General features: G+C 42.5%; 1 protein-coding gene across 1 annotated transcript in view; it reads left to right on the top strand.

The window, feature by feature from the left end:
• Nucleotides 1-12,500, top strand: part of PHKB (phosphorylase kinase regulatory subunit beta) — a 420,515-nt gene that overhangs the window by 22,541 nt on the left and 385,474 nt on the right. Inside the window, exon 3 of the mRNA XM_075577209.1 lies at nt 7,116-7,130. Within this exon, the coding sequence (XP_075433324.1) occupies nt 7,116-7,130 (15 nt within the window). The remainder of the gene's footprint in view (nt 1-7,115; nt 7,131-12,500) is intronic.

The raw sequence follows: 12,500 nt of genomic DNA, 5'->3' as shown, positions 1-12,500 counted from the left end.
AGGAAAATATATTCAGCATGAGTAATGTCCGTACAATCTGGAAAATGGCACAGCCATTACTAAGATCATCTATTTGTTATGCTAGTGCACCAAACATGTAACATTCATTCACTCTGTAGGAGCGTTTATCACACGCATAAGTATAGATCAGGCTTGACCAACTCCAGTCCTCAAGGGCCACCAACAAGTCAGGTTATAAAGATATCCCTGCTTCAGCACAGGTGACTGTCATTGAGTCACCTGTGCTGAAGCAGGGATATCCTTATAACCTGACATGTTGGTGGCCCTTATTTAGATCATAGCTATTCCTTGAACAGTGCATATCTATATCTGGTATTGTTACTCAGCATATAGTTTCTTTGACCAGCTAAGCCCAACAATTCACATTATATTTGTTTATTGGTCATGGCTATAAGCCTAGTATATACAGAAAGGTAAGGAATTCATTGATTGGGGGATCACATACATTGATCAGAATTGGGTCTATGTAGCAGTCATAATCCACGTCACTCATTGGGCTCTGGTATGTCTTCTCTACAACTGTAACCTATAGTACAGAGCTGCAAGTCCAGGGTTGATCTTCCTTTAAATGGCAATAGTGCCAGACTGCTATATATTCCCAGCCTAAGACATGTACATCTAACCGGGTTTAAGGCATTCGTAGGTTTGAGCTAGGTGTAGGAAGGTGTAATTGATATTGGAGTAGTTGGAACTCATCTCATATGTATTTCCATCTCTATGTCTCAATATGAAACTGATCTGACCGATACGATTTTAGCATTAGCATCAGAGTACAATGGAAGGTATTGGGGTCGATGTAGCTCAACAAGTATCAGTATTACTCGGGCCATAGGCATGTTTGTTTTGGTATCAACCAGTATTGGTGAGCAGGACCGCCAACAGAAATCATGGGGCCCAGGACAAATTAAAGGAGCGGGGCCCCCATCCCATTAACCCTTCCCCATCGGTGCCCTCTGGTCCCTAAGGGAAGGGGGGGGGGGGGGGGAGAACAAGATATGGGCCTTAGGGGGAAGTGGGGGGGGAGGTTTGTGTGAGGGAGGGAAGATAAGGGCCTGGAGTGGTATTTATGGACCTTGAGAGGAAAGTAAGGAGACAGGGTAGAGCAGAAGGGGGAAGGAGTAGAGCCAAGTGTACCCTGCCCTGCTGCCCTGGAGAATTGAGGGGGCCTGCAGAGCTGCCTGCTGGAGGGGGTCCGTGGAGTTGCTGTCACTGGAGACATGCTTCCACTGGCCTAAAGCATGCTGCCTCAGACAGGTACGTCCAAAGACAACCTCCAGCAGGCCTCCTCGGCTAAACCTTCCAGGAGGCCTAATGGTGACCCTTTTAGTATTGATATAAGAGTTTAATTATATGTGCCATACTGTGCCATCTATTTGAAGCCACTGGAACACCAGTTTGGCTTCAACTGGCATTTAACTTCTCGGAGCTTAACTGGTCGTACCATATTACATCACAAATAGTCAAGTTATCTGTCATCAAGAAAGCAAGCGAGGTTTGCAACTGGTGTGTCCAGAATCATTCTCTATAGTAAAGAATAAGCCGTGTCCCCACCACCTTGGTCTACGCAGCAGTTGATCAATCACCATGCATCTGACGTCCACAACAGAATGACCAATTGTCAGAAAATGGTTGGCCACTGGTTGATCCAAGCAATTATCTCTGTAGGCATTATGTATACTGGAGCAATGAGTAGCTATACGTTCTTTGAACGGACTGTTCATCTAGCCTACATATAGTAGTAGAGACTCCAGGGGTACTTGATAATATGGATCGCCAATGTACATGAAAGTCTGTGTTTTAGTATGGTATGTCTTGCCAGAATGTGGGTGTGTAAAGGTTTTACCAGTAACCATACTGTTTGTAATGGGTGCTCGTCACAAATAGGACAGAACCGCGAGGCTGAGTTGGGGATTTAGAATAGAGGTCGAGGATACTAGGAGACAAGATAAGGTGAGCAGAATTGCACAAGGCAAAGCAGGACACGGCAAGTTGGATGCTTGTGGTTAGCACTTCGTCGCAGTTTAGGACTACTATGCTCGGCCCATTGGGAGCAGGGATCGGTGAGCATATAAAGGAATGTATGCCAATCAGGAGAAAGGCAAAAGGCTGAATGAGATTGTCGCTTGATAGCAGAGCCAATCCACGCTGAGCTGTACGGCTGTGAATGCTGATTGCCATCCGCCCACTCAATCGTCAGGAGCTGGAGTAAGCACTTCAGGTGAAGTAGATGAGATGGTTATCCTGCTGTCACTGTTAACTCCTTATTTATTTATTTATTTATTTATTTATAAAATATTTTACCAGGAAGTAATACATTGAGAGTTACCTCTCGTTTTCAAGTATGTCCTGGGCACAGAGTTAAGACAAATAATACATGGTTACAAATACAGTTACATAAATGAACAAGGTATACATTTATATACAAGACATTGCATGCACAGTTAAAGAAAATATATATTATGAGCGTATGAAACAGTTACAGACCAGATTAAAGTGTGAGACAGCCTTAGATTTGAAAGAACTTAAGCTGGTGGTGGATATGAGAGTCTCTGGTAGGTTGTTCCAGTTTTGGGGTGCACGGAAGGAGAAGGAGGAACGTCCGGATACTTTGTTGAGTCTTGGGACCATGAATAGTCTTTTGGAGTCTGATCTCAGGTGATAGGTACTGCATGTGGTAGGGGTGAGGAGCTTGTTCAGGTAGCTGGGTAGCTTGCCCAGAAAGTATTTGAGGGTGAGACAGGAAAGGTGAACTTTGCGCCTAGACTCTAGTGATGACCAATCTAGTTCTTTGAGCATTTCGCAGTGATGTGTGTTGTAGTTGCATTGGAGAACAAAACGACAAATTGAATTGTAGAGGGTGTCAAGTTTGCTAAGGTGGGTTTGAGGAGCCGAGCCATATACTATGTCTCCATAGTCAATAATTGGCATTAGCATCTGCTGTGCAATACGCTTTCTGACCAGGAGACTTAGGGAGGATTTGTTCCTGTAAAGTACCCCTAGTTTGGCATAGGTCTTGGTTGTCAGGGTATCAATGTGCATCCCGAATGTTAAGTGGGAGTCAAACCATAAGCCCAGGTATTTAAAACTAGTGACAGGTGTTAGGGTGGTTTTAGCGTTGGTTCTAATCAGGAGCTCAGTCACTGGAAGCTTTACAAATTTAGTCTTGGTCCCAAATACCATTGTTACAGTCTTGTCAGTGTTTAAAAACAGTTTGTTTTGGGAAATCCAGTTTTCGAGTCTCAAAAAGTCAGACTGAAGTATGTGTTGAAGGTCAGAGAGGCTATGGCTGTGTGCATACAGGATTGTGTCATCTGCATACATGTGTATTGAGGCTTCCTTACAAGCTGTGGGAAGATCATTAATGAACACTGAGAAGAGTAGGGGCCCCAGAACAGAGCCTTGCGGGACACCACAAGTGATATCCAGGGGGTTGGAGTTAGAGCCTGAGATGGACACATGTTGGGATCTTCCTGATAGGTAGGACTGAAACCAGTTTAAAGCATGTTTCCCTATTCCAGAGCTCTGGAGTTTGTTAAGCAGGATAGCATGATCAACTGTGTCAAAAGCCTTTGCAAAATCTAGGAATACTGCACCAGTGAGTTGTCCCCGTTCCATTCCACACTGGATTTCATTGCAAACTTTTAGCAGGGTAGTTACGGTGGAGTGTTTGGGACGAAACCCAGACTGGAATTGGCTAGGGAAATTTGTCTTGGTGTAGAAATCGCTTAATTGGGAGTGGACACATTTTTCCATAACTTTGGATAGAATTGGGAGAAGTGAGATTGGCCTGTAGTTTGAGACAGTGTTTTTGTCCCCACTTTTGAAGATTGGGACAACTCTGGCAGTTTTCCAGGTCTTAGGGATATGGCCTGCAGACAGGATAGAGTTGACTATGGACGCAATTGGTTTGGCAATGGCTGGGGCACCAAGTCGTAGGAACCTAGATTGTAGTAAGTCGGGTCCACATTGGCTGCTTAGTTTTAGTTTGAGGAGCGCTTGTGTAATCTCCTCTTCAGATACTGGGCTAAATTGAAAATTGTGGGCAGTGTTGGGAGGGGGTGGGACTGTAGGGATACTCCCAGGATGAGATTCATGTTTGGGGTTTGTGCTGCGTTTCGCTAATAAGTTAGCGCTTAACCGGAGCTCTTCAACAAACAAACAGCTAGGGACGCTTTTTCATTTAGAATACTGGCTGCTTGTTTTTAACCTGACTACTTTCCCCTCACCTATCACCATTTATATGTTGATTTTCTGAGACATATGGTCCACCATCGACATGTGATTATCTCTCACTGTGCCTCCTGTTGCCCGCATTGTATGCGACTCTACCAACCATTACTGTCCTTTAGATTGGAGATACTCTGTTATCCTGCGTTTAATGCCAATTCATCAGGCAGCAGCCACTGACCTTCGAAGTTGACCAAACAACTCACCGATCAGCTGGCAGTTATTTGCTGTTGCTCACAAAGGATTGGACATTTTTTTCGTACCAACCTTGTGAGGTGTTCCTTTGCGGCAGATAGGACTACTTACAGTACTTATCAGCTAGGATAGTCATTCGCTGTTGCTCACTGATGTGAATGCTTTTTAATCCTTTGCTTTGCCTCTTCTATTTGTATCTTGCTATGAAACAATAAAACAGTTTTTTTTGTTTTTTTAAACTTTTACAATGATACACCTTTTAGTTCTAGGGTTTATAATCATTATTTTTCATTATTGTATCATTGCATCTTGTCTCCATCCACCTGGGTCCTAAATTATTATACATTAGATAAACCAGCAAATGGCCAATATCAGTTGCAGCAGCGGTTCCCAACCTTTGTTACAATGTGCACTTCCTGCTAGAAAATATTTGTTCTGAGCGCCCCTAATTAATAAGTGTTATTGCTTACTCATCAGACTGTTAATAACAAAACCATTTGACCGATCACGGGCGTATAGTGGCCTGAACTAGTGGAGGAACACGCTTAAAAAGCCCCCAAACTGCACCTCAATGTGTGCAGACAGCACTGGGGGTATAGCTGTCAATCACTGCAGGAGCTTCCAAAGTCACGCCCCACAATGCCTTGCCGCTTTGGATGCAAAGCATTGTGGGTGCGACTTTGAAAGCTCCTGCTGTCATTGACCGCTATATCAACCACACTAAGGTGCAGTCTGGGGCCTTACTAAGTGCCCAGTCCCCCCACATGCTCAGCAACTCATTAATTGCTAGGATCCGCCATTGCATTTTGTTTTGGAGACACCTTACCAACCCCTAGGTGTTCCCGAACCCCCCTGCTGGTAATCATGGAGTTGGAGGTTAGTGCTTGCATTATCCTTCTGCAAAAATGAGTTCACTTTTATGGGGCTGATAAGAAAAAATATTTACATGAAAAAGCTATTTAAAGCTATTTAAAACATCCAGCATATGATGGTTTGTAATTAGGATGATGTACGTGTAATGATTGTAAATCAAACATATTTCGTCCAAAAAGGCAACCAGATGCACTGGTTAAAGCCAGTAAAATGTGCTGTAGTTACTCTTATGTATGAGATGGGGATGACCAAATTAAATGTGTTCCTCTGAGCACTGCCTAAAACCCACCAGTGTTACGGTCTGTGCTGTTGTCATTTACGGTATATGACAGAGTAAAACTGTTCTAGAACGCTATGCTGGCCTTTCTTACAGCCCCGCTGGCAGCGGTAGTGTTGTTTTCCTGTAATTGAACAGGGTAGTAAGTAGGGTAGTAGTGGAAAAATAGTGCAAAAAAAGCGTTGGCATTATAAATGTGATCTCTAATGGATAAACTCAGAATATAACTTAAAGTCCAATAGGCTGCATAATGAGTCTCGATGATCGTCTCCACAATCAAAAGTACTATGGTAACAAAAAGACCTGTCTGGCGCCAAGGATGACATTCGTAGATAAATTGCACAGGGAAAATCCTTCCAGTAATTCTTATCTGTCTGTCAGATGGATGTGTGGCTCCAGATTTTTCTTTTCCAAGTTCCAACGAACATATAGAGGAAAGGGATACAAAACAGTGCATTATCTTTGGTATACAGGTCCAGTATCCACTGGGCAATGTTGAATAATAATAAGCTGAACACTTCAGTATAAAATTAATACATCAATGAATGTCATTTAATGGGTTAATAAACACTAAAATATTGTGATATGAATGCTGCCAAATGAGCTGTAGTTTGAATATCAAGCTCCAAATGATCCTGATGGGACCAACTCTCCGGCAAGAATAAAATTGAAATCCTACTTACACTTAGCCCCTAGGACTTGCGTCTCATAACTAGGACCCTTTAAAACTGGAATCTTCCGTCTGTATCGTTTCTTCCAAAGCGGCAATCTCCTCACGTCTGCCGTTCTTTAGCTGCACGCCTGGGAATAGCACCACACAGGGAAAAATCTGGAGCCATACATCCATCAGACAGATAAGAATTACCGGAAGGATTTTCCCTGTGTGGTTTATCTAAGAGTGTCATCCTTGGGGCCATAAAGGTCTTTTTGTTACCATAGTAGTTTTCCTGTAGACACAATACGAGATTCTGCTTTCCGACAAAGTACTTCGCTATGTGAAACCTCTTCTACTTTCTAACAGCTTATAATTTAAGGTGCGTTTTTTTTCTCTCTCGTTTTTATGATATAAAAAAAACCATGTACTGCTTTTGTTAAGAGCTCTTTATGGGCGTACGTGTGATTGAATGCGCTTTCATCCTGATCTTGGTAGTAAAAAGTACATTAACTATAGCTTTCTATTAAAAATTAAAAAATGCCTTTTTTTTTTTTTTTTTGCAAACAAGCTTCATTTCTCTTGATCTCCAGTAGGAGAGCAATTTGTTAATGGTTCCGCTGTAGTTATAAAAATAACAGCTCAAAGCTAACGATATTGGAAAAATGCAAGATCAGGCTTTTAGAAATGTTAATGCTCTAACTGCAATTGATTGTGACATTAGTTTATAGAGTTATTGTATTTTTGTTTGTTTTTTGCCAACATATGTTAAATAACGCCAGAAAATTGGTGTTGTGTAATGTATAACTGAGGACACTGTCTGGAAAAATAATTTCCTTTTTGTTTTTCCATTTTTGCTGCGTTGGGAAGACAAAGCATCACCAGGTGAGGACTGTTTGCCAAGTGATTTCATTTATTTTCCACCTTGTTTTATTTGAGTGAGATTTTTGGGATGTAAAACTTTTAGCAGGATCCAGCTAGGATTCTCTGTAATAACTGGACATAAACTCTCTTGCTTTGTATTGGTGCATGTTAACGCAGCAGTTCTCCCTATCGTGCGGCTTTAATCTCCCTTGTTACGCCAGCCAATAGTAAACACTGACGTCATCAGTAGCAGCTTCCTATTCTCCCGTGTGACGGGCGGGACTTTAAATACCAGGAAGTACTGGCTCTATTTCTACTGGTAAGGGTCTAGAACTATGGGATCTGCGGACTTCACCTGTGCTGAAGCAGGGCTATCCTGAAAACCTGACCTGTTGGTAGCTCTTGAGGATAGGAGTTGGCCACCCCTAATCTAATTAGTACATGACAAGTGCTGCAAATTCCTTCCCTGTCCCATTTGTTATGAAGCAGCATTTGCATGCTGGGTTCCGTTCCACTGAAATGAATAGCACTACAATCTTGTCTAGCACAGGGAGGAAGCTATATAACTGAAATTGGCCATGGACCCTGTTCTTTCTATTCCCGCTAAAGAAAAATGGGGTGAGGGGGGAAAACCGGACACTAAGTGAAGAAATAAAATAAAGTGTGTGTGTGTGTACACACAGTGCACTCGAACACACACTGGGACATGATATACAAAATTTCACAAATGCATTAAACAGCTATTTAAGAAGAGGAATTAGTCCCTTTCCTTTAGAGATTGCAAACTTGAATGGGAGACTTGCAGAATATAATAGGAGCAAGTGCAACAGAGAACATATTTGAGAGGTGACTGCAAGGGGTAGACACAGGTCCAATCTAACCAAATGCTGCATTGAAGAGTTGTGATTTCAGGCATGACCTAAAGATGGGGAGGGTTGTGGAGTATGTGGGGAAGGTAAAGGGAGTTTCATAGGTGGGAGCCAAACGAGAACAGTGTAAGACGCGAGATTGCTGTAGAAACAGGTGGAACAGAGGCGATGGCCTCCAGCAGGGTGTAAGGATGGACAAAGGATCAAGAAATTAGAGCTCGGATGTAAGAGGGAATAGAAGAATGTAAAGCCTTGAATGCAAGTAGGGTAATCTTAAATCAGAGTTTAATAAGGAGCCATTGAAGTTATGTCAGGAGGAGAGAGGCAGAAACTGATTTAGAAGAGTGAACTCTGTAGCACTATTTTGAATAGATTATAGAGTATGAATATGGTTAAAAAATACAGTTGGGTGTCATCTGCATGGAGGCGATATGTGAAACCAAAGGCATGTGTGTGTCTGTTTATGTTTGTGTATGTGTGTACCTAGGACCGAGAGCTGAGGCACACAGACACAGGTCAACCAGAGAAAAGGAAGAACTAGTCATATGAACACTTAAGGGAGCAGTTAGAAAGAGAACATGGTGGGTCTTTGTAGTAATAATAATAATAGTTATTGTATAGTGCTGCTAGTTTTACGTAGCGCTTTATAGAGACATTTTGCAGGCACAAGTCCCTGCCCTGTGGAGCTTACAATCTATATTTTTGGTGCCTGAGGCACAGGGAGATAGTGACTTGCCCAAGGAGCCGACACCGGGAATTGAACCAGGTTCCCCTGCTACTCTGTGCTATTGTCAGTGTCTTTATACACTGAGCTGCTCCTTCTCTCTAATGGTTATGGATACCAAGAGTGAAGAATTTGCAGGAGTAAAGGGTGGTTAACTGTGGTTTTATGTCATAGCATCACTAGGAAATTAGGGCCATATTGTCAATTAACTTCAATTTAAGTAGAAATGTTGCAGTATCCTACAAGAATGCAGACGGGTACCAACGTATCTACTATTGGTATGTTTCTTTCATTATAAATGTGTCCTTTGTTTTTACGGAGGAAGCCTGTAAGGTTAACTTAACTCGCTCAAGAAAGAGAGAACACTGTTAATTTTATTTCCGTAGATTTTCATTGTTGTGTGTTTTGGATTTTAGGCTCCTGTAAAACGGCCATCTGCACTGTAGGACTCGAGTTTCTTTTGTTTCTGCAACCATTTAAATAACTGGTGCCACTCTCTTTTTTTTATTTTATTTTTTTTATTCCCACTTTCAGTATATTTGTGCTATTTTTAGCTGCTTGAATACAGGTTCTCCAAACTGGTATAGGGGCTTTGAATAATATGGCAAACAGGAATTGCTATAGTGGAGCAAGGTTATATCATCATTTCAATTGAGCCCAAAATTCATTTGACATGGGAACTTTACCCTCTGGCAGTGTATGGCTTACTGGTATTTTCTTTGTACCAGCAGACAAACCTGATAAAACGGCTGGGTTTATTTTCTTTGCCGTGTTACCCGTACAGAACACAGAAGAGACAAATCCGCTGATTTTTCTCTAAGTCCATGAGGGATTATCCTTGATTAAAATGCGTGATGCACAGTTGTATACTGGCTGCCTTTAGACGTGCCTGCTGCTTCTAAGGAGCCTGATCCTGAGCTGAACTAGTCAATTGAAAAGAGGTGACAGCAGCCTATCTGTAGCTAGCCCATTCACTCCCAATCCCCATGATCCGAGAAGATTAAATGTCCTCAAAATTGCAATAACAAACCCACTGATTGAATTCTCTATTCGTTAAACAATACGGCGGGACACGATTAATGGAAGATGGGGAGCAGGAGAACTTTATTTTTATACTGCCTCCTTTGTAACATTAGGAAGTGCTCCTCCTGGAGCTGGGGAGAGTAGCAAGATCCGTGCAGAAGCACATGGCCTTAATTATTAACTGCTGGCCAAGCACCAGCCACGGGCCTGAAACCCTTTTCCACAAAAGGCAACACTGTTATACCATCATGCAGTGGCTGCTATAATAAAGACTTCATTTATATACTCCTGGCTGAGTTGCGATTTGTTAGCCAGGGGTATTGGAGCAATATGAACTTTCATGGTAGGGACTCACTGTAGCCTACCATGTCTGGAGGCGCTGTACCACCCTGAAGAGAATGTAAGGATCACCGTAAGCCTGTCCTGGTCCCCACCCCATTGCGGACTCTCAGCTCTCCTGTACCCTCGCAGGTATGCACGCAGCATGTTATCAGTAGTAGCAACAACATGTTTCCAGAGAGGGGGAGAAACAGGGCTACGCAAGCAAAAGGCCATTTTAAAGCAGCAGCTGCGGATTTTATTTATTTGTATTTTATTCCCCTTAATATGTGCATCAATAAAATCCACACAATGATGTTATTAGCCAAGTTGCTGATCGATCCTTCTCCTGTGATCGATCGGGGAAGTTTCGACTCAGGGGTTCACTAAAAGGCGGCAAAGGAGTAATGACTCGGTATCTGTGACTTTGGTAATGGTTGCTATAAAAACAAAAAAAGATTTACATTATATTAAAAATGTCACTCCGTTGTAAAAATATATATAAACACACAGGCATACCACGGTTTAAGGACACTTACTTTAAGTACACTCGCGAATAAGGACATCTCGCCCAATTGATAAATGGCAGCTCGCACATGCGCCTGTCAGCACGTCCTGAACAGCAATACCGGCTCCCTACCTGTATCGAAGCTGTGCGCAAGCGGGGAGAGTATACAGCCTGTTACACATGCGTTATTAATTTACATCACTTATGCACATATATGATGATTGCAGTACAGTACATGCATCGATAAGTGGAAAAAAGGGTCGTGCTTCACTTTAAGTACATTTTCGCTTTACATACCTGCTCCGGGCCCATTGCTTACGTTAATGCGAGGTGTGCCTGTATCATCAAGTTTTAGGTTATGGTGGGTGAAAAAGGCAACAAGAATCCTCCACCATATTGCATATAGCATATAGCAAATAAAAAGATCACTTGTGAGCACATTCACATGTCTTAGGCAGGTCTGCAACCCTGCCTTTCACCATTATTCCCAGCATACAGTGCTTCCACTGCAGCAAGGGATTCTGGGATATGACATGCAAATGAGCACACGTGTCACCTTTTGTCTGCAAAACCATTGTTACATGGAGCCCATATAAGCTAATGCTCGCTGTTAACACAGCTTTAAAGCACAGCATGGGAATCAGATGCAAAGCCAGAGAAACCATTCACAGACTTGTTTCAACCGTAATGGGTAATCTATATATATTATTATTATTTTTTCACACTACAGAGCTGATTTATTAAAAAAAACACCCATGTAGGATATTGCTTGGTCTGCAGCTTTAAGCCCATTAGACACTGGGTGTTGTGGGTTTATTGCACCTTTGTAGTCATGCTCCCTATGGCTTTCATATGCAGCAAAATTATTGTTACCACAATGTTTAGCTTTTTGACAGTAGCATTTGGAAACCATGAGTTTGTGGTTGGATAAAGGGGGAATTTTAAGGTTCTCTGGGGTTGCAGATTATTTGTTAATGAAGGATTGACCTGGAATAGCAAACTCTAGTATTTCCACGTTTCTTGGGAATCAATGGACATTTTGGCGCAATTGGGACATTGTTGCAGCAAAGAGGAATTTTATGGGGTCAGAGGCTTTGTAAAAAGTACTCGGATGCCAGCAACTTTACGACACTACGTCATCACGTTGCCTACATGCTTTACGGCCGGAGCGCGTAGGAGCTGTATTGAGGCTAACTCCGATGCCACACTGCGTGGAGGACTTCATTTGATCGCGCTAAGGACGGACGCTGTCGGGTGCATTGCTCAAAGATTCCAGTTGGACTGACAATACGTCACGCGACGGTTCCTGCATCGGTGGTGATAATTTTGTCACAAATTGCTTGTTATTCACTTATACTTTGTTTTTAATCCCCCCACCAACCCCTTCCCATCATTAAATGTACAGGATCACACTATGGGGCGTGCGCTCTCTGTCTTCTTTTGGGGCGTGCGCTCTCTGTCTTCTTTTTGTATCTATAGATTCTGCCTTGGAAGTGGTTCTTCCATTTGAGAGCTGCCGTGGACTCTTGGATTCCGTATTATTTCCTGTATTACCTATCAGGACTCATTTTGGGGTTTGGACATTTACACTTGGACTGTTTATTATTTTATTATTAATTTTAATGTGTATATATAATAGAGTGTATATTTTAGTTTGTCAGTATTAACTTTATATTTAACACTCATTATAGGATTGTTTTGAATTTAGCACTTTGAAAGGGTTTATTATTTTTTTCACTGGTTTATGAGTGGCGCTACTTTATTCACTTCTTTTTTGGATATATATATATATATCTCGAGGTGCAGGGGGGGTGGAGAGAGTGGTGCGAGGTGCAGGGGGGGCAGAGAGAGTGGTGCGAGGTGCAGGGGGGGCGGAGAGAGTGGTGCAAGGTGCAGGGGGGGTAGAGAGGGGTGCGAGGTGCGGGGGGGAGACGGGTTCGAGGTGCAGG

This window comes from Ascaphus truei, chromosome 19 (genome assembly GCF_040206685.1).
Source record: "Ascaphus truei isolate aAscTru1 chromosome 19, aAscTru1.hap1, whole genome shotgun sequence".
Taxonomy (NCBI): Eukaryota; Metazoa; Chordata; class Amphibia; order Anura; family Ascaphidae; genus Ascaphus; species Ascaphus truei.
The sequence above is the reverse complement of the archived record's forward strand: the minus strand, read 5'-3'. Positions and strand labels throughout refer to the sequence as shown.